Below are 22528 nucleotides of genomic sequence, written 5' to 3' on the forward strand. Positions count from 1 at the left end.
TCACATGACTTCCTGCAAACTCACACACAAGCGGCAAAGAGAAGAGAACTGCTGCACACTTGACGCGTCCATCCGTCTCTGTGTTCGTCTGTACGTGTGTTTGTAAGGCCTCAGATCACTGACGGATCATGGAGAAAGAAGACGTGAAACCAAACTACAACAGGCTCCTATCAGGTAAAGAAATGCATGCGTTTATGAGTTATTGAGACAGAACCCATCATCATCTTTGATCAGCTGACACCTTATATGAGATGAAATCATTTATGCATGATGATTTAAACATCTGACTTCCTTCTCCTGTGGTTTGTTTATAGAAATATATCACAAGTCTTTGGTTTTGCTCGCTTTTACAGCCAGTCACCATCAAAACTGCTGTTTAAAAAAAGGAAATTCAGAATAAAGTGTCTTTAGAAATATTTTCTTATCAGTTTGTGGTGTCTACACTCCTTAAAATGCTTTAGAAACAAGGTTCTTTAATGTCTTTGATGGTTACATGAAGAAGCTGAAAGTATTTCATTGCACAAAAAACTGTTTATTTATTATTTTATTTTATTTATTTTTTATTTCCTATATGTAATTATGTTATTTCTTATAGTTTATTTATTTATTTTTAGTATTTTAACTTAGGTTTGAGTTGCATTTGATTTGATTTTATTGTACGGCAATAAATAATAGTATTTTAATATTTAATTATATTAAAAATTTAAAAATGTAAAAAAGAAACAGTTTATATTTATGTATTTAATTTTTTTTTTTTTTAGCTTTACCAAAAAGTTAATAATTTAAAAATTAAAAATTAAAATACAGTACATTAATAATTACTAGGCAAGTCGATATTTTGATTAGATAATTTTTTTCAAGCACATTTTACTAATTCCAAACCACATAAATCTTAAACAACTATTAATTTTGTACATAATCACTTACAAGTCAAAAAGTAAAATGTGAAACATGCATGCTTGAAAAAATATGATCAAAACATCAACTTAATGCCTAATAATTATGCATGTACTGTAAGTAAATAATTACAAATAAATAAGTAAATAAATAATAAAATCTAAGGTTAAAATAAAACATATTCAGTAATTTATAGATTAAAACAAATTGTATTAGATTAAAATGAATAAGTAAATGAATAAATAAAATGAGTTTAAAGTAAATAGGTAAAATGTTACTTATTTAATAAATACATCAGCACAATACTATAACAAAAGAGTTATATAAGTAGAGTTATATAAATATAATTTAATAGAAACTACAGTTAATATTTGAAAAATAATAATTTGACATGTTTATAATATTTGTTTTTACAACAATATCTTTTTTTTTTTTAGGGTTCCTCACATGATTAAATTTGGGTGTTGTGGCATTTAAAAAAATAAAAACTCTGCTTTATATTATTAAAATGTTCTTCAGACTAGAAAAAAATAGTTTTTTTAGGAACTGATCACTTAAAGATAAAGAAATGGTTCTTCTTTTGCAAAGTGTCCAATTTCTTTTAATATGAAAGAGCAAAATTCAAACTTGATTGAGGTCTGTGGGTCAAAAGTAAATGTTTCATTGTGTCCAAACATATTATATTAATCTATTTTGTTGTATTTAATATGATTATTTAATGTTATTTTTCATATTTTAATATATCAATTAATTAAATATTTGAATAACATAATTTTTAAAATCTAATTTACTTTTTTTTTTTTACATTTCTAAATAATAATTAATTAATTAATTAATTATTAAATGAGAAATTAGGACATTCTTTAGTGCTTGTTTTTCCTATTATTTCTCTCCTCTTGCGGTACGGCATGCTGGGCCAATCAAAGGTCATCAAAGGTCAACTTTGGGCCTGGTTTGAGCACATCTATTTTAATGCATTTGCTGCAAAACCCCTTTATTTTTAAACAGTGTTTTAATAAATGCTGATGTTCATCCTCGCAGCTGAGAGTTGGAGCTCGGATCTGTCCAGCGACTCGTGTGAATACTATCAGACTGAGATTTTCGGCCTGTTGCCGAGCTCACAGGCTCATCGACGGCAGGATGAGAGTTTGGACAAAGTCTCCTGGAACCCCAACGTCCCGCTCAGAGATCTGCCCGTCTGCCTACAGGACAAGAGAGACATCCGGTGAGAGACACGACAATTTTCTTTATAGTTCTGGTAGTTGCTCTTTTTTTAGTGATCAAACTCAACCAAGATGCAGGATGACTTAAATTGATTTAAATTGTTATTAATAATATTTTAAATGAAAACCGTGGGTAACTGGTTTTGTATTAATTTTGAATTTTTAAGTAAAAAATTTTTTTTTTAATTTTTAAGAATTTTTAAATTTTTTAAATAAACAAAATTAAATGAAATAAAATAAAAATAAACTGAAGCTAAATTACAACACCAAAAAAAAAAAAGTGCTTTAATGCAAATTAAAATGCAAAAATTAATTAAGTGCAAAATTAAATGCTACAAAAAAATTAACATAAATAAATAAATAAATAAAAACAGAAAAAAAAATCAAGATGTAAACTAGAGTTTTTGAGTTGGTTTAAATTGAGAGAATATGTTATTTTAAGTTTTTATTCAATATAACATTATATATTGTCTTATTGCATACAAAATTTTTTACATAAAATGCAACCTGAAATAAAATCATAAAATAAAAATAAACTGAAGCTAAATTACAACACCCCAAAAAAAAAGAAAATTGTGCTTTAATGTAAATGAAAGTGCAAAAATGAGGTAAGTGCCAAATTAAATGCTAAAAATAAATAAATAAATAAATAAAAACAGAACAAAATCAGAGTTTAATCTAGAGTTTTTGAGTGGGTTTAAATTGAGAGAATATGTTATTTTATTTTTTTTAATTCAATATAACATCATGTATTGTCTTATTACATACATACAAATAAAAAATTAGACATAAAATAAAATCATAAAATAAAAATAAACTGAAGCTAAATTACAACACCAAAAAATAAAAAAGAAAGAAAAAACTGCTAAGTGTGCTTTAATGTAAAATAAAATGCAAAAACGAATTAAGTGCAAAATTAAATGCTACAAAAAAAAAAATTAGTAAATAAATAAGATGTAAACTAGAGTTTTTGAGTGGGTTTAAGCTGACACAACCTGTGAAATCACAAAATAAAAAATAAAACAAGCAGCTTGGACACCATTACCATTGGACACCATTTTTTTTATTCCATGGTAGGAAAAAAACTCAGAAATCAGAGAAAAAGTAAAAATTGCGCAGGGCCAAAAAAAATATTGCCATCAAGTGTCAGTTTCAGATTTTTGACCAGCAGTTTGTTCCAATCAGAGACCGGCAGCAGCTCCAGAAACGCAGCATTGGCTCCTGGGACTCGTGGAGGCGGAGCCAGGAGATCACAAGGCGGCGCTTAAAGGAGCATGTGGGCGGGGTCATATCAGGACTGTTGCCGTGGAGTCACACGCTCCATAAGATCGAAGGTGACTGACTGTGAGTGTGTTGTATGTAGGTGAGTCGGTGATGATCAGACTGGTTAACCGTATCCGATCTGCCGCTCAGGTCAGTTTGGGGTCGGGGTCAAGGCCTACTTCGTGTTCCTGCGGTACCTGCTGTGTCTGAACCTGCTGTACTGCGTCATCATCACCGGATCGGTGCTCACGCCAACGCTGGTGTACGGAAAGAGCTCCAGTATTAACGGTGAGACCGGCCGCGGGTCAAGAGTTCAACAAGATGCACCGACACTGATCTGATCTCCAATAAAAATATGTTTTGATTTTTTTAGGATGGTTGTCATTCCAGAACTGCTCTTTCAAAGACTTTTTTGTCGGATCAGTAAGTCATTTTATCATGCTCAACACTCACCATTTAATAAACTCACTTAATATAACTCAAAACTCACTCAATATGACCAGAGAGCAAAAAAAGTGGCTTGAATTTGTCTTTATATTAATTTTATATAGAAGCTTTTTTCTGAAATGGAATGAAATAAAAAATTCAGTCATGCAATTCTGTTTTTTCTGTAATTGGGAGATATGAAAAAGTTGCAATTACCTGCTTTGTTTTTTTGTACTTTTTATTCTATAGCAGAAAAAAACAACATTAACAACATAATTGCAAAATGTAAAGTCAGAAATCAGGGAAAAACTGTCCAAATTGTAAGATAAAAATGTGCAATTATTTTTTCGTTCCATAGCAGAAAAAAACTGTACAGTGTGAAGTTAGAAATCAGAGAAAAACAGTAAAAATTATGAGATTAAAAAGTCACAATTACCTTTTTAAAAAAAAATTCATTCCATGAAAAAAAACTGAATTGCAAGACTTAAGCTCAGAAAATTGTGATATAAAAATGCACAATTAGTTTTTTTTGCTCCACAGAAAAAAAAAAAAAAAAAAAAAGTGAGATGTAAAATTAGAAATCAGAGAAAAATAGTCAAAATTGTGAGATAAAAAGTCACAATGACCTTTTTTATTTATTTTTTTATTCCATGAAAAAAAAAACAACAACAACAAATTGCAATCTCAGAAACCCAGAAAAAGTCAATTATTTTTTATTCCATGGCATAAAAAAAGTTGTGGAGGAAAAAAGTTGCAATTACTTTTTATTTTCCAATATTCTTTGATTAAAACAAGCTTAAATGTAATGTTTGTTTCTTTTAATATTATTAAAAAGCTTTTTTTTCCTTTTCTTTACATTTAATAACTGCCTGTTATTTTTGGTTAGACATGCACAGATATAAATGAAGGATTTCTGATAACCGTATTATCTGCTTAATTGTTTATAGCATTCAGCTGAATATGTTTACTTGAGCTGCGTCATACTCTAGAGCACGTAAACAATATTTCTGTCTTATCTTTGCCAAGTAAACATTCACTGTCTGTCTTTAATATTCTGCATGCTGTTTCTCTCTCTAAACACACTGTGTTGTGTTGTGGGTCTGTTCTCTGTGTGTTTTCAGGGTTTTCTTGAAAACTCTCCAGTGTTTCATAGTTTCTACACTCCTGGGAACATCACTACTGGTGGGTCTCAAAAGTGTCTAAACACTCCGATCCTCTTTCTCCTTGGCATGATCTCTGTCATCTTCCTCAGCATCATCATGGTGGTCCGCAGGTCAGATCATTTACCAATGAGCTATTAAATGAATACATTTTTGCAGTTTTTGTGGCAACCTGCATGTGCTTTTTCTGACCACTAAGTGGTGCCATAACTATCTCTAACTAACAAGTCTCTTGGGGGGAATGCAAAAGTTTAACAAGGGTGAGCAATGTTTTTTGGGAAACACAAAAGTTATGCATGCAAATGACAAGTTTCTTGAAGAAATGCAAAAGTTTTAACGAGAAAACGAGTACATTTTTCTGCAAATGCAAAAGTTTTGCAAGTACACTGCAAGTTTCTTGGGGCAATGCAAAAACTTTAAACAAGCAAACACATTTCAATGTTGCAAAGCAGTGTTTTAGTGTTGCAGTTTTTAATTGCAGAACGTTTGTATGCAAATGCAAAGTTACCTATGGAAATGTAAATTCAAAATTTCTCTTTGAGTGAATGCAGTGTTTCTTGAATGCAAAAATTTTAACAAGCAAAAGCAATGTTTCTTTGGAAACCCAAAAGCCTTGCAAGAAACTCAGTGTTTTTTACTGAGGAAACTTTGCAAGCAAACGCAAAGCTTCTTTGGGGAATGAAAAAGTTTCTTCTAGAACACAAGTTTTAACAAGTAAACACAACGTTTTTCTGCGAATGCAAAAGTTTTGCAAGCAAACGCCAAGTTTTTTGGGGCAATCCAAAAATTTTAAACAAGCGAACACAACGTTTTAATGTCGCAATACAATGTTTAATGTTACAATTGCAATTTTAATTGCAAAACTTCTGCATGCAAATGCAAAGTTTCCTAAGAAAATGCAAGTTTTAAAAGTGAACTCAAAATGTCTCCAGAAATGCAAAGCTTCTCAAAAGAAAAGCAAAAGTTTTTTGAGCGAATGCAGTATTTCTTGGGGAATGCAAAAGTTTTAACAAGCAAAAGCTTGTTTTCTCTGGAAACCGAAACGTTTTGCAAGAAATGCATGTAACGTTTTTTCTGGGAATGCTAAGCTTTTTGTTGAACACAAACGTTTTGTGAACAAATGGGAATGCAAAAGTTTTGCAAGCAAGTGCAACATTTCTTGTGGAACACAGAAGTTTTAACAAGCAAAAGCGATGTTGCTCAGGGAGCACAAGAAATACGCATCGTTTCTCTGAGTGTGTGAAAGTTTTATGAGCAAACATAAAAGTTTTGCAAAGCAAATCCAAAGTTTCTCAGAGAACACAAAAGTCCTGTGAACAAATGCAAAAAGTTTTATGAGAGATCATAAAATTTCTGAGGGAATGCAAAAGTTTTGCAAGCAAATAGAAAAGCTTTAAAATACAGTTTTTCCCCAATCTCACCCCATGTCCCTGTAGCATGTCAGTACGTTTACATCCGTTGTGCTGCTCTCTTCAGGACGGTGGTCGGCTACAAACACTCGTGGTTCACAGGAAATCGCTTCAGTTCCAACTTCAGTTACAAGGTTTTCTGTGGCTGGGATTTCTGCATCCAGAACCCTCAAGCAGCGACACTGAAACAAAACTTCATCAAGAACGAACTCAAGGTGACAAGTCTCACAGAGAGAGAGTTTATAGATGGGTTAGGATACAGAAACGTTATTCCCAGTGCATGACCTCTGACCTCTGCTCCAGATGGATCTAGAAGAGCAGACGTTTCAACAGAAAGTCCAGCAGCGATCGCTCAAACACTGGGTTGAGCTCATCTTCCTGCGGGTCCTTCTGAACATCCTCGTGCTGGTTCTTCTGGGCAGCTCATTCAGTCTGATATATTATGCCATTTGGTGGTCACAGTCGAAGGTACGAATATGCAGTGAAATGATTGAAGCAACTTTTAGTGCCTCTAGTGGCTGAAGAATAAAAGTACAAGTTATTGTTTTGCTATGCATCCAGACATCATCTCTCTCTCTCTCTCTGTCTTCATCGTTTAGTGTGGGAATAACTGGGCTGTGTGTCTGATGTTGGAGTATCTTCCTCCGATTACAATGACCACACTAAACTACATGCTGCCGCACGTCTTCAGTAAGATCTCAGAGTTTGAAGATTACTCGCTCACCATCCAGCTGAACCTCACCCTAGTTAGGTCAGACAGCTCATGCCCTTTGACCTCCGATGTGTTATATTTACACGTTCCTGTGGTGTTAAACTAATGTGCGTATTAACCTCCATGTGCAGGAGTATTTTCCTGAAGTTGGCGTCTTTGGGCATCTATCTGTTCTTCTTCATTAACACAGAAAAATTTGCAGAACCACAAAAGGTTTGTTCAGAAAAAGTCCAAGATCTTAACGGGAACTCAAGGACATTTCCTATTAAATGATCTGAGCTGCTCCACATTCATTTTATAGCTCTATAGTGTTCCTGATTTGTGACTGCCCTTACGAAAAAGAAGTTTATTCAAGTGTGCTATTTGAATAATTCTTTTAAACTAAAAATAGGAAAGTATACTCTCAGTCTACTCTTCATGTACTTTTCCAAAATGCTATTTATGTACTTCTCAGAAATATACTTCAAATGGCATTTAAGTATTCTTGACTTATACTTAGACAAAGTCTAAATATATGTGAGCGACACTGTTCTCTGAGAATCCATGTTTTCATTGTTATACAGTAGGGGGCACAGAATTTCCAAAACAAAGCGAAGAAGAAACTGAAACAACAGATGCTTCCATACATTTTTAACACTATCATTAGTCATAAAACGACATCAAAACTAACGTTATGGCATAAAACGTGACTAATGAAGAGCTAATAATGACTGTCAAACTTTGGGGTGTTGATTGACCACTTGATTGACTGTTGATGGTTATCACTCTGAATCCAATTCATAGTCTTTTTTTCTGCTTTTTGCTTAAAATGTTGTTTATTTATTTCTTTTTTAGTATTATTTATGAAACTTTCCTATATATAAGTATAAAAAAGAATGCATGAAGCTAAAATGAATGCCTAATAGGGACATAGTAGTATACTTAAAGTATGAAGTATACTTGCAGTATAAAACTACTAAACTAGTAGTTTACTAAGGCTATTTAAGTACTTCATTAGTAAACTATCAGTATACATATAAGTTTACTTTTAGTATAGTTGAAGAAACTAAAACATGGATATAAACTAATTGTGTACTCAAAGTTTACTACTGTTATACTTAAAAGTATACTTTTATATACTAGAAAGCAGGCCAATTTAGTCCCAAGGAGTACTTACAAGTATACTACTAATACACTGACATATGTATACTTACCACACAAAATATACTTAATAATATACTTGAACTTTACTTAAGCATACTTAATGAAATAAACTTGAAGTATACTTCTTTTTGGTAAGGGTGTTTCTCTTTCTCCTGATGTTTTCGAGGAGAAACGTGACAATGTTCATACTGAAATGAAACAAATAAGATCTTTTTGAACAGGTTTATCTGTTTGTGTGTGTTCATATCAGTGCAGAGAGAACGAGTTTGGGAAAGAGATGTACAAACTCACCATCTTTAACCTCCTGGAGTGTTTCTTCAATGCATTTTGTGTGGCCTACCCAAGAATGTGAGTTATTTATACTTTATTTGACCATTTAATAGTTTATTGAACACTTTTGACATAAAATATTTACATGCCCCTCTGGTGTCAGATAATGCTAATACTACATACAGCTCAACACAGTATTTTTAAGTGCTATGTTTTTATTTTGCTTTTCAAACAAACACAAAGTATCTAGCCAAAACACAACATTTTTTGTGGACAAATGCGATGTTTTAGTCGAATGCAAAAGTTCTGCGAGTAAACGCAAAGTTTCTTTCCGGAACGCAAAGCTTTCATTGGCGATTGCAAACATTTTGAAATATAATTTCTCTCTGCTCTCATTAATTAATTGGTTCTCATTGTGAAACCCTTTTATGTATTTGCATTTCTACAGTTTTAATGATTTCATTATTTCAAGAACCCCAGTTTGGGAGACTCTGCTTTAGCTAATGACTGCATCTCATTGTAGGTTATTGGTGGAGAGGTTTCCATCCTCAAAGCTGGCACAGTTATTAGGCAAGAAGCAGTTTGAGATCTCCTTCAACGTTCTGGATCTGGTCAACAGTCAGACGGTCACGTGGGTCGGTGTGTTTTACTGTCCTCTACTGCCGGCCATCAGCGCCGTCCGGCTGCTGTTCCTCTTCTACATCAAGAAGGTTTGATGTTTGATTCACTTTTTTTAAACAGAAAAGTCAAATCAAACAAAAACCTACAAAAACACTTTAGGGTAGTACTTTTAAAACAGCTAACATAATAATATAATTCCTCTGTCTGTCAGTTCACAGTGGTGCGGTGTTGCGCTCCAGCTCAGAGAATGTTCCGGACCGCCAGTTCATCTGTTCTCTTCCATTTCATGCTGTTGCTGGGTCTCTTCATGGCTGTGGTTACATTAGTTGTCAATATCAACAGGTACTAGTCAATGCTGATTCGTCTGTTTTGCTTCAATAACATGTCTTCTTTCAGACGAGTGGAAAGAAAACATCCAAAATACACTGTCAAGCATTTTATTTGTGATACTTTATCTATTTGCGTCTGTACATTTCTAATCCAATCTGTAAAAGTTTTCTCCTATACTTCATCAGGACTTACATACACCAAACTTAGCAGGTATATTCAGATCTATATTCTAAAAGTTTTTACTAAGGGGTTTGTTCATTTATCATTCACACTGATTTCTACAACATTTGAACATTTATATAACATATATAACCTTCCTGAAAATGTTTTTTTTTTTAATTTTTGCTTTTGACAGTATTTTCTGATTTAACTATCTTCTTTCAAACTAATAGAAAGACAATAGCCAAAACACAAATTTAACCATTTAATTTATTTCACTTTATCTGTTTGTGTCATATACATATTTAAATCGCTTAAAAAGTCATTTTCTCAAAATTAGTTTTTTCTCCATTTTAGCAGCACTTACATACACCAAACTTAGCAAGTTTATTCCTGTCTATATTCTGAAGGTTTTTACTGAAGGGTTTGTTCATATTTCATTCACACTGCTGTATACAGCATTTTAACATATATATAACATTCCTAAAAATATGATTTTTTTTTTGCTTTTGACAGTATTTATTGATTTAACTTATCTTCTTTCAAACTAATAGAAAGACAACATCCAAAATACAAATTTAACTGTTTAATTTATTACACTTTTTGTGTCTGATTTCAGTTACAATACATATCTACATATCTAAATCGCTTAAAGTTGTTTTCTCAAAATTAGTTTTTCTCCACTTCAGCAGCTTTTACATACACCAAACTTTACAGTTTTATTCCTCTCTATATTCTGAAGATTTTTACTGAAGGGTTTGTACATATTTCATTCACACTGATTTGTACAACATTTTAACCTTTATATAACGCATATAACATTCCTAAAAATATGATTTTTTTTTTGCTTTTGACAGTATTTATTGATTTAACTTATCTTCTTTCAAACTAGTAGAAAGACAACATCCAAAATACAAATTTAACTGTTTAATTTATTACACTTTTTGTGTCTGATTTCAGTTACAATACATATCTACATATCTAAATCGCTTGAAGTTGTTTTCTCAAAATTTGTTTTTTCTCCACTTCAGCAGCTTTTACATACACCAAACTTAGAAGTTTGATTCACATCTATGTTCTGAAGGTTTTTACTGAGGGGTTTGTTCATTTATCATTCATGTGAGTTTTTATTCCTAAAAACATATTGAAATGTATTTTTCTGTATTTTTCACATTATTTTAGATTTCTGCAGTGATAAAAAGAGAAATTCGAAATCCCTTCTGTAAAAACCTTTAACTCTAATCTGTCAACAAAGTCAAACATAAATTTTGAATCTGGCTTTATCCAATATTCAGAATTATTTTCTGGAAATGTATGCAGATTAATGCCAATTTAGTTAGACAGTTCCTGAAGTCTTGAAAACTTGCAATACGAAATATTTGCCTTAATATACTGTCATTAATCAGCTGGGAAAAGCTATTAACTATCACTGTTACCTGATTCACCTGTGCTCACACGTATTCTCCAAATGTTTACTCTGCAGTGATTCGTGTTTTGTGACCTTATACTAGTGTGATGTTCCTCACGCATTCATAATCCTTTCACTTTCTCTGAGGATTGTTCCGGGTCAATGTGGACCGTTTATAGGCAGCGGAACTGTGTTTAATGTGACCAAAGAGTGTATCATGACGCTTCCCCATCCGGTACAGACCACCATCAGCTACTTCTCATCTGAGGCCTTCGCTTTTGCTCTCATACTGGCTGAGATGTAAGTGTGTGTTTATGTACTTCTAATGTGGAATCCTAACCAGGAGTGATGGAATCAGGGTTATTATTGTGAAACCTTAGAAACACTGACACATTAACTGAAATAAAGTTAAATATAAAAAAAACCCCTTAAACTTGTAGGCAACATTTCTCTGTTTAGTTTCAGTTAAAGTGCTAATGCTGTAAAAAAAAAAAAAAAAAAAAAAAAAAAAAAAAAAAAAAAAAATTTTTTTTACACTTAAAGTAAGTGTTGTTTTGACTCAAAATTCTACATTTAGTCAACTCAAATATTCAGATTAAAATTAAAAGAGAAAATATATAATTTGATGATACTACAATGATGCTGTATGGAGTTGAGTAATGTGTTTGACTTTACTGATGTTCATTTATGATCCGTTCATCTGTTTCAGCGTCATACTGACGTCGTACGTGTCTCGTTCACGAGCAAATCGCAAAGCCATTGAGAGACTGAAGGACATGTTGGTGATGGTGAGTGTGACGTGAACTGAGCAGAAGTCAAAGACGTACAGTTTCATTAATTGCATTCCTTTAGCGGATTCATTTATGCAAAGTGACTTACAAATAAAGAAAAATACGCACACGTGATGCTAATGCAAGTAATGCAATTTCAGATCACGCTTGGAACATGCTTTGTCCTATTTCTAAGACCGAAATGACCCCTTGAAACTACAGATATTAATTAAGTGTAACCTTCTGTAACATTCAAAAAGTAATTTCTTTTGGGTTTTCTCTACAGTGCAGCTCTGATAAACGTTTCCTGGTGAAGCAGCACTCGACGATCATGAGGCGACAGCAGAGGATACGCTAACATCACCTCAGATAAATACAATAAAACTAAAACAAACGGTAACTAAAAAACAAAAGAAGGCAAGAAACTAAACTGCTCCACCGACTTGATCTGAAGCTACTCGGCAAAGAACGGTCGTATGTTTATAAGTGTCATGAAATGACAATAATATAAATGGACGTCAGGGGGAAAATAAAATAAAAACACCAGATGTAAGATATGAGTTTTTAAAGTTAAGGAAAAGGCAAGATTTGCACTGATTTCATCTCATTTAGAGCTTTATTCTCTCAACTCATGACCTCTGACCTCTGGGTTTATTATATTCGGTCAAAGTTCACTTCAGTACCACTTTAATTTGTAAAGGCCTGTTTACACCAGTAACGATAACTATATTTGTGACTCTGGAGCACAAAACCAGTCTTAAGTATCACGGGTATATTTGTAGCAATAGCCAGCAATACATTGTATGGATCAAAATGATCCATTTTTCATTTATGCCAAAAATCATTAGGATATTAAGTAAAGATCATGTTCCATGAAGATATTTTGTAAATTTTCTTCTGTAAATATATCACAGCTTAATTTTTGATTAGTAACATGCATTGCTTTTTTTCACCCTCAAAACATTCCAAATTTTTGGTGTCAACAGGGATTAAATATCAACATACTGTATCAGTACTGTAAAGTATGTTTGTATTCTGTAATGTTTGTGGAAACATTATTTTTGCAGTTTGTGTGGTACCTTTTTTAATGTCTTTAAGTTTTAAAGCTCTTGGCCAGTATTATTCACACATAATTTCATAATTTTGTCATGCTTTTGTAACTAAGTGTGTGCATTCAAGTTGATTTGTTAATGTATTCTCGCAATAAAGTGTTATATTAGTATCATTCGTTTTTGTTAATATTTTAATTTAGATTTTATATTTTCTGTTTTAATTTTAATTAATTTTTCAGTGTGTTTTTGTCAATTTAATTAGTATTATTATTTAAGAATGTGTAGTTTGAGTTATTTTAGTACTTCAAGTGAAAATGCGAAATGTTGTCTTGGCTAAAATAAATTTAATTTTTAAAAAATACTTTATTTCGATAACCTCCAGCAGTAAAACTATTTGGTTTTGGTTTTGGTTTTAGCTAATGATTATAACCCTGGTGTTTGACTGTGTAAAAGACTGTAAGAAGCTCATTATCTGTGATGAACACACGATGAGAACGGTCTGCCGATATCTCACACACACACACACACACACACACACACACGGTCAGCAGTCGAGTGAAGGCCTGTATGATGGCCGGAAGCCTCCGTTACCTCCTCCCGTCACTCTGGGGTAAGTTACTGATATATTTACCACAGAAACCATCAATGAAATACTTCGGTAACTCATGCCGTTCACAGTAAACTGTATTTACTGGATTCTCCTTTTGTGTTTCAGTTTTGTTGGGACTTGTGAGAGAAATTGGTACTTTTGTTTATTATTTATGTATTTCACTCATCCTGTGCGTGCTTGATAATAAACTAAGCCAATGTTTTGGCCATTTTATTCAAGTTGGGTTTATGTCTGTGCAGGTGGTTTGCGTCTGAAACCGGTTCTGTCTGGACCCAGTGAGGCCTACGTGAGATCTGAAGTCCAGTTTGACTGTGCGGTTCCAGACTGGTCTTCACCTCTGAGCTATGAGCTCTGGAAGGACGCAGGGGATCTTATTGCAACAGAAAACAACGTCAAGGTTTCTTTCAGCCTACAGGTCACAGAGGAGTCAGAGGGCAAGTACTACTGCAGACTGACTGATGGAGGTCAAACCAGCAACGCCATCCACTTCCATGCAGTGAGTGAGTAAAATGACATCAAGTGCTTGTTGTTTTCATTTTCATTTTTAGTCATTTAGTCATTATGTGCTTTTGTCATTTTCATTAGTTTTTCTTTTTTAAATATTGCTATTTACATTTAAGTTAGTAATTTTTAACCTTTAACCTAAACTTATTTTAGTTATATGTCCAAGGCAACTAACTTTATGTAATATTTATATTTTATTTTAGTCATTTTGTTATGTGCTTTTGTCCCTTATTTTTAAAAACTACTAGAATAAATATTAAATATTAATAATAAATCATTTTAAATATTTATTTTTATATCAGTTTTAGGTATTAAAATAATTGCACAATAATTGTAATTTGCCAAGGCAATTTCTAGTAGTTTATGTGTTTTGTCTTTTTTTTTATTTATTTTTTTTAATTACTATTTAGGTTCAATTTATTTTATTTTATTTTATCTTAATTTTTTTTATGTTTTTCTTTTTTTAGTTTTTAGTTACATTTTTTTGTGCTTTTGTCATTTATTTTTTAAATACTACTAGAATAAATCTTAAATAATAATATAAAATAATTTTAAATATTTATTTTTATATCAGTTTTAGTTTTTTCCTGCATAATAATTGTAATTTGCCAAGGCAATTTCTAGTAATTTATGTGCTTTTATCTGTTTTTTTTTTTTTTTTTTTAATATTACTATTTAGGTTCAATTTATGTTTTATTTCAGTTTTAGTTTTTATTTATTTTCAGTTAGCAATTTTAGTGGATCAGCTTAAACTTATTTCAGTTAGTTGCCAAAGCAACATTTCTAATTTCTAAGTTTTTGTATATTGTAGTTGTTTTTAATTACATTTTTGTGATTTTGTTATGTGCTTTTGTCATTTATTTTTAAATACTACTAGAATAAATATTAAATATTAATAATAAATCATTTCAAATATTTATTTTTATATCAGTTTTATTTTTTTCCTGCATATTAATTGTAATTTGCCAAGGCAATTTCTAGTATTTGTTTTTTTTTGGTAAAAACTTATTTCAGCTAGTTGTAATTTTAATAAAACGTTTTTCATATTTTAGTTGTTTTTAAGTTTAGTTTTTAGTACAAATTTTTTTTAGTACAAATTTTTTTGTACAATTTATTTATTTTTTGTCATTTTTATATATTTTACGTTTTTAAATATTACTAGATTTGGACTAATTTATTTTATTTCAATTTTAGTTCAGCTTTAGTTTTTACCTAACATTTTTTTTTCTTTCATATTTTTATTTCAAAATGTTAAATGTTTTAAATGTTTCATGTTTCGTTGTCGATGTCAGTTCCTGTCATAGGAGCCCGTTTGACTTCAGATCCTGATCCGCCGATCATCTACGAAGGACAGAAGTTCGTCCTGCGCTGTCTTGTCAGGAAGGGGACGCATCTGTCCTTCATATGGTACCATAACAAACAGGAAGTGAACTCCTCGTCAGAGCTCCACTGGCTCTCCGGAGACACTCTCACGGTGGACGGGGCGAGCGAAGTGCATGCTGGGATATACTCATGCACGGCTCAAAACCAGATGACCGTCAACCCCAGATTCTCCAGCAGCCGAAACATCCACGTCATCGTCAAAAGTAACAAATTTAACATTTCTCACTTTTGCAATTTAGAGAAACAACACTTTGCTTTCTTAGTCATCTTCACGTAGAGACGCTTCCACCACCCACTCTTGTGCATTTGTTTTTGCTGAATTCCTGCAGTGTATGAATATCCTACAGTAACTGTTATGTGCTTTTGTCTTTTTTAATAGTTTTGTTTTAAATATTACTATGTAGGTTTAATTTATTTTTCAAGTTTAGGTTTTATTTTTTTAGTTAATTATTAGTCATTTGGTTATGTGCTTATTAGTTTTTGTGTTTTATAATACTATTTTAAATACTTTTCAATACTATATTTTTATTGTTTCACTTTCATTTCATTTTTTTGTATTTATATATTTCCAGTTAGCAATCTTAGTGCTTCAACCTAAACTTATTTCAGTTAATTGCCAAGGCAACATTTGTAATCATTTTTTATCTAATATTTATATTTTCAAATTTTTTTTTTTTAGTAATTTTGTCATGTGCTTTTGTCATTTTTATTATTAGTATTTTTTTAAATACTATTTATGTTTTTTCTAAGTTTAAGTTTTAATTTATTTCCAGTTAGCAATTTTAATGCTTCATTTTCATTAGTAATTTTCAACATTTCTAATTTTCTTTTAGTTTAATTTTTCATCTAATATTAGATTTTATTTTATTTAATTTTTTGTTTAATAGTTATTTATGGGTTTTTTGCATTTTTTAATATTACAATTTAGATTTATATTTTTATGTGATTCAACCTAAGTATAAATAAAACCTTAAGATAAATTGTAATTTCGTTTTTTTTTTAGTTTAATTCCTAGTATTTTCCTAATTTTGTTATGTGTTTTTGCAATCTTTATTTATTTATTTATATTTTAGGGTCAATTTATTTATTTTATTGTTTTATTTTATTTATTTTATTTTAGTTTTCATCTAGTATTTATATTAGGGCTGTCAATGATTAATTGCATACAAAATAAAAGTTTAAGTTTGCCTTATGTATGTGTGTAATTATTATGTATTTATATATATATATACACACACACAAATTAATGTATATATTTAAGAGGAATATGTTATGTACAAAATATTTTTATTTATATATATAACAGAAGTTATATAAAAATTACAATAAGTACATATACTTGTAAATATTTCTTAAATATATACATGAATGTGTGTGTATTTATATATACATAATTATTACACACAGTACACACACACACTTAACCTTAACTCAGACTTTTATTTTGTACGTGATTAATCATGATTAATCACAATTGTTTGAAAGCCCTAATTTATATATTTTAAATGTTTTAAATTTAATTTAATTTCAGATTTATTTTAATTAACACTTTCATCATCCAATGAAGTCCTGTGCATTTCTTTTGTTTGAATATAGTACCCTACAGTGTATGAATATCCTATTTCAGAATTAAAAATGGATGTTTCGTGTTGATTTTCGATGCTGTTTTTTCTGATTTTCAGAGCACATCTCAGTACCCACACTGTCGTTCACGGTGTTCTCTAACGGCTCCAGTCTGGTGGCCAACATCAGCTGCGGTTCGGCGCGTGGATCTCCGCCCGTGACGTGGAGCGTGCTGTTGAACGGACTGGAGCTGGATGTGAAGCGAGTGGATTCGCTGGAGTCCTGGTTCGTTCTGCCGGTCTCTGTGGGTGTGGATATGGGAGCCGCTCGATGTCAAGCGCAGACGGACACGCAGCAGCTGCTGTCTGATCCCGTGCAGTTACACGTGGGTGAGTGTGTGAAGAACATCTGAACAACTGCCTGAAACATAAATTAAATGTATTTGGGTGTATTTAGGGACTTATTAACTTGCACTGAGAAATGAAATACCATGTTTTCTGCTAAATAAGTGGCATCTAATATAATAAAACATCTTATATAATGCAATAAGCACTTGCTGTTTTTAATAAATGTTGTTTGGAATGAATGTCACTATAATTTATGCTTGTTCTGTACTTATTACATTAGATTTCATTATATTTTATAGATTTAAAGTATGTGTTGTGGAGTATATATTATAGAATTTAGTTTTATTACTGGTATTTCACATTTTTTTTGAATATAATAATAAACCTGATTTACAAACTCATGCAACTTTTCTGTTTCTTTTTCTTTTCCTAAAATAACGTTTTGACATGGTGCAACTTATTTCCTAGAAAATACTGTAAACTAATTTTTTTTCATATTTTTGTTATAAAGATTTTTGGAGTACGTTTTTAATTCTGGAGTACTTTTCTCAAAATGCTATTTTGCAAATTTTCAGTCGTTTGACTGAGATTTCATTGAATTTAATGCAGTGTGTCAGTTGTTTCTTTCTAATTATTTGTGAAGTAGAATTTCTGAGTAAAAATAATTTCAAAGTAAATCCAACACCAAATGTTTTTCAGTATAAATGGTGATATATGTACACTACCAGTCAAAAATGTTTGGTTTTTAATTTTTTAAAAATGTTTTCCAAATTACAGCAAATGCCGTAATATTTTGAAACATTTTTATTACTTAAAATAACTGCTTTCTATGTGAATGTATTTTAAAATGTAATTTATTTCTGTGATGCGCAGCTGAATTTTCAGCATCATTACTCCAGTCTTCAGTGTCACATGATCCTTCACAAATCATTCTAATTGCTGATTTGCTGCTCAACAAACATTGTTTTTTATTAATATGATCAATATTTAAAACAGTAGTCATTTTAAAAAAATACAATAATAAATGTCTTTTGAGCAGCAATATTAGTAATGTACGTTGTAATGATGCTAAAAATTCAGCTTTGAAGTCACGGGAATAAATTACATTTTATAATATATTCAAATAGAAAACAGTTATTTTAAACAGTAAAAATATTTCAGAATTTTACTGTTTTTGCTGTGCTTTGGATCAAATAAATGCAGACTTGGTGAGCAGAAGAGATTTGCAACTTTTGGCAAATGTAGCAACTAGTTTGTCCTTAAAAGTGTTCATTCTTTCCATCAGCTGTTTTTAATCTGTTTGTGTTAGTTCCAGTAGGTGGCGCTGTGCGTGTCACGGTAACGTACCTCCACGATGCCGGCGGGACGGTGGCAGCCGCTCGGCTCAAGTGCGTCCCCGACAGAGGAACGTTTCCCACGTTCTCCTGGCATCTGAACCGTTCCTCCCTTCCACCAGAGGCCGACGCTCACGCGGTCACTCGTCACGGTCAGGTCTTGATCCTCACAGAAGTCAGCTCCGGGTTTTACCGCTGCCGGGTGAGGGATAGTTTTAACGACAGCTCAGCGTGGGTGGAGAGCGAGGGCATCTTCGTACAGAAGACAGGTGAGCGCGTCCTTCACGTCCAGTCAGTTTCAATAAGATGTTAAAGTCGATCAGGGTTGTGTTTGTTTTTGCGCAGATTTGTCGGCGACGCCCATGGAGGTCATTGCATTAGTTTTCTGTGGTTTCCTGTCGGTCGTGATCGTGGGAGGCTCAGTCTTTATGTTCACGGAGTGCAAAAACAACACCTGCAGACATCACAGTAACCGTGAGTCGACTCATTTCATCATGTGCTCACAGGGAACGTTCTCAGAATGTTCTGGAAAGGTTATGATAAACGTTTTTCTAGCAACTTAAATAGGACGTTCATTCCAAGTTATCAAAACGTCAGCATTGTTTATACATCGCGCATTGTTCAGAGAACATTTTCATGCTGTTCTTTCTCCTTTTATCAGAGGATGTGATCCAGTCTGAAATGATAACGTGAGTCTGGTTTTAGTCTCTCATACAATATGATGCTGCTGTCACGAACGCTTCTAAGCGCTCCTCTGTTTCTCTCGGCAGAATGGACGCTCCCGTCGCTGATGTTTCCTCTGTACCTCAACCTGCGGAAATAGAAACCGTCATTATGGAGTTTGAGGCCTAGAGGACTAGAGCAGACCTGGAGTCAGTGTCCTGAGGAGTTAAGCTCCAACACAGACGTCTTGAAGCTTCTAGTAATCCTAAAGACTTTGATTAGCTGGTTCAGGTGTGTTTTATTAGGGTTAAAGCTGAACAGGACAGTGAACCTACAGGAGCACGACAGGACAACAATCACTACTCTGCAATTTTTCCGTTCTGTGTTTTCTATGAGATTGCGTGTCTTTTATATACCAAATAAATATTTAATTTACCAAATGTTACCATTGGACTTGCTCTCTATTTAGATAATTTTGCATAATTATGTTTTCATTGAATGCCTTTCTTGAGGTAAATGTAACATTACGTGATTGTTTACAAGCTGTTTTAGTGACGTCTTTCCGTGGTTGAAAAGCTGCTGAATGATTACGTGAGACATTATACATGTCAGTAAATTGTACTGTTTCTTTCAACGTACCTTCTGTGGTTCATTCATGTTTATTTTGTGCTATAATTAGTTATAAAGAGAAAGAGATGATCGGTTGCTCACGTGCCGCTTGAACTGCTGGAGCTACTGTCACCAGTGTTCAAATTGAGGGGGGGGGCTGGGGGGTCCCGGACCTCCCATAAGCATTAAGGGACCCCCCATAACACCCCAAAAAATCCCCTGGTTTTTCAATAAAAATATAATACTTCAAACATAAAACTAGTGAAAATGAAAATGAAATGAAAAGATTCGATTGCTGTATTAAATTTAGACCTGCTCACATTAAAGGGGTCATCGGATGCCCATTTTCCACAAGTTGATATGATTCTTTAGGGACTTTAGGAAAAGTCTATAATATACTTCGGTTAAAAATTCTCAATGGTAGTGTAAAACAACACCCTTTTTTCCTTGTCAAAATCAGCTCTGCAAAAATCATCTCATTCTGGTCGAGGCTGCTTTAAATGCAAATGAGCTCTGCTCGCCCCGCCCCTCTCTTCTCTCTGTGGAGTGACGAGCCTGTTTACTTTATCCGCATTTAGCTGTGTTTAGGCGCTAAACTTGCTAACTAGCACATTATTAGGAAAGACAATCTCAAAGATTCATAAAAAACGCTTATACTTACTTCTGCTGTAAGTGAAGCTGGATCAAGAATGATTTGCGTGAACATAGACGGATATATGTAGATCGGGAGGCGCATTCCCTTCACAAACAAACGTAATCCACTGCATCTTCAGCGGCTCAGATGTCTGGAGTAAATGACGACCACTATGTTCATTATTACATCCAGCAACACAACACCTCAATCACTCAATCAGAGATATTCTTGTCTAACTTACATCCCTGCTCCGGCATCCAAACAAAGAGGTCGGACTGTTACAGCTGATCTGAGGTAAGACGCTCATGTCAATCAACTATTGTGGGAGTGGCCTCTGTCATGTGACGCCACAATGACAGGGATCTGAGAACGGCTCGATTTGAAAAAGGGGATATTATTTTTACAGATTAATTAAAAACCACTGCATGGATTTTCATCATTATAGGGTAGATTTGTACATACACTGACAACACACATTAATGTTCAAACAACATGAGAAAGTGAACTAAGCATCGGATGACCACTTTAAATCATATTTTATTTTTACACGTTTTTACAGCGTTGTGCATTATAACCGTTATAATCAGTTCCTGGAACATTCCCAATAGGTTTCCAGAACGTTCCCCTAACGTACAGGGAACGTTCTATTTACGTTAAGAGAACTTTCCTGGCTAACCAACAGGGAAGGTTCTTGCTAAAAAATTCTGGGAACGTTCTGGGAACCAAAACCTAATGTTCCCAGAACGTTATGGGAACCAAATATTGTTAGCTGGGTGACACCTACTGGCGGTCGTAATTCCACATTTAAATTACCTTTTCAATAATTTTAAATATCAACATTCAACGTTTTAGGATTAAAATATTAAAACAGTTTTTATGTATTTGTAACTGCAGGTTAAATGCATTCATGTCCTGCATTAAACAGTAAGTAAATACATCTAAATGCAAATTCAGATGCAGTGTTTACATTTCCTCTATATTGAAAAGATGAGTTTTGTTGATAATGGTGTGGTGTGGTTAGGGGGACACCCCAAGAGCTTTGACACAATTCGAACACTGACTGTCACACCACAATAAAGAGCAGACATTTATTGCTTGAATTTCTTGATCAGTTTTGAATTTGAATCTTGAGATTTAGGAATTGATATTGAGATCATTCAAATGGAGACATATTAATCGATTATCTCATTTACTCTCTACTCCAAAGAGAATATAGGAAAATATAACTGCTATCTAGATTTTACATCGGTAAACAAAAAATCACTGGCTTTATGGACACTATCCAAAGCTCCTAAAGTCCTAAAGCAGTGAAAACTGTAATTCGGAACTTTGGAGTGTGAATCGTGACATCATGACTCACTCATTTGAATCGGTTGGTTCTTTCACTTTTCGCGTCTTCAGTTTACACGACACTGTCAGTACTATACTGGCTTAGCTCGCTAGTTTTAAGACCTAAAACCTAAACAAGCAAAAAAGTATGATCTTCACAAATATATCAATACTTCCATTCAGGATATCCAACAAAAATCTACAAACTTATTCAGCCCTGGTGAAAAAAAACGCATATGCTGGTAGGTATGTTTTGATGCTGGGTTAAGCTGCTCCTTTGATGGTTTATAATGATCCTTGACCAGCAACATAACCAGCATAAACCAGCATCACAACCAGCATGTGCTGTTTTTTTCACCAGGGACATTTTTGTTGTTTTTTGTTGATTGCTGTATGTGATTGTATTAGTCTCTATAGAGTGATAGTCAACGTAAAAAGAGCAATTGGGAGAAGCAGATGAACACAAAACAGCAGAACATCATAAAGCTGAACTGTGCACGTGTGTTTTAAACACTTCCTCAGATATTTAATTGCTTGATCAAAATTATTGCTAAGGCAATTTAGTAGTTGCTGGATATTGGCAGGGACATGTCCTCAGCATCCCTACTAAATTCTATGCACTGTTCAGGCAGCACATTGGTGCAACCACATTATAATAATGCAAATTGACTATATTAGTGCAGTGCTGGTCATTTATGTTAGATGTTCA

The 22528-nt window shown here is 33.0% G+C and overlaps 2 protein-coding genes across 2 annotated transcripts; both read left to right on the forward strand.

Annotated features, from left to right (window-relative positions):
• Positions 1-13: 13 nt before the first annotated feature.
• tmc8 (transmembrane channel-like 8) lies at positions 14-13024 on the forward strand. Its single transcript, XM_051122333.1, has 16 exons — positions 14-174; positions 1939-2122; positions 3306-3454; positions 3534-3671; positions 3757-3806; positions 4931-5082; positions 6446-6593; positions 6682-6846; positions 6978-7129; positions 7222-7303; positions 8484-8581; positions 9027-9213; positions 9336-9466; positions 11169-11321; positions 11731-11809; positions 12078-13024. The coding sequence occupies exons 1-16, from the start codon at positions 129-131 to the stop codon at positions 12147-12149; spliced, it is 1986 nt and encodes a 661-aa protein (XP_050978290.1). The 5' UTR covers positions 14-128; the 3' UTR covers positions 12150-13024.
• Positions 13025-13341: 317 nt separating this feature from the next.
• LOC127172867 (neogenin) lies at positions 13342-19885 on the forward strand. Its single transcript, XM_051122336.1, has 9 exons — positions 13342-13453; positions 13559-13585; positions 13693-13953; positions 15250-15543; positions 17023-17292; positions 18560-18853; positions 18930-19058; positions 19246-19273; positions 19355-19885. Exons 1-9 carry the CDS (start codon positions 13411-13413, stop codon positions 19434-19436), a joined length of 1428 nt encoding a protein of 475 aa, XP_050978293.1. The 5' UTR covers positions 13342-13410; the 3' UTR covers positions 19437-19885.
• Positions 19886-22528: the final 2643 nt, after the last annotated feature.

The sequence above is a fragment of the Labeo rohita genome, chromosome 11, assembly GCF_022985175.1.
Source record: "Labeo rohita strain BAU-BD-2019 chromosome 11, IGBB_LRoh.1.0, whole genome shotgun sequence".
Classification (NCBI taxonomy): domain Eukaryota; kingdom Metazoa; phylum Chordata; class Actinopteri; order Cypriniformes; family Cyprinidae; genus Labeo; species Labeo rohita.

What these genes read in the sequence shown, in the direction of transcription:
- tmc8 (XM_051122333.1), top strand. Translation starts at nt 129, where the DNA reads ATGGAGAAAGAAGACGTGAAACCAAACTACAACAGGCTCCTATCAG. An exon ending in ATCATCATGGTGGTCCGCAG is followed by an intron (nt 5,083 to 6,445) that starts GTCAGATCATTT and finishes TGCTCTCTTCAG; the next exon opens with GACGGTGGTCGGCTACAAAC. An exon ending in AATTTGCAGAACCACAAAAG is followed by an intron (nt 7,304 to 8,483) that starts GTTTGTTCAGAA and finishes TGTTCATATCAG; the next exon opens with TGCAGAGAGAACGAGTTTGG.
- LOC127172867 (XM_051122336.1), top strand. Translation starts at nt 13,411, where the DNA reads ATGATGGCCGGAAGCCTCCGTTACCTCCTCCCGTCACTCTGGG. An exon ending in TCCCGTGCAGTTACACGTGG is followed by an intron (nt 17,293 to 18,559) that starts GTGAGTGTGTGA and finishes TGTTTGTGTTAG; the next exon opens with TTCCAGTAGGTGGCGCTGTG. An exon ending in ATCCAGTCTGAAATGATAAC is followed by an intron (nt 19,274 to 19,354) that starts GTGAGTCTGGTT and finishes TTCTCTCGGCAG; the next exon opens with AATGGACGCTCCCGTCGCTG.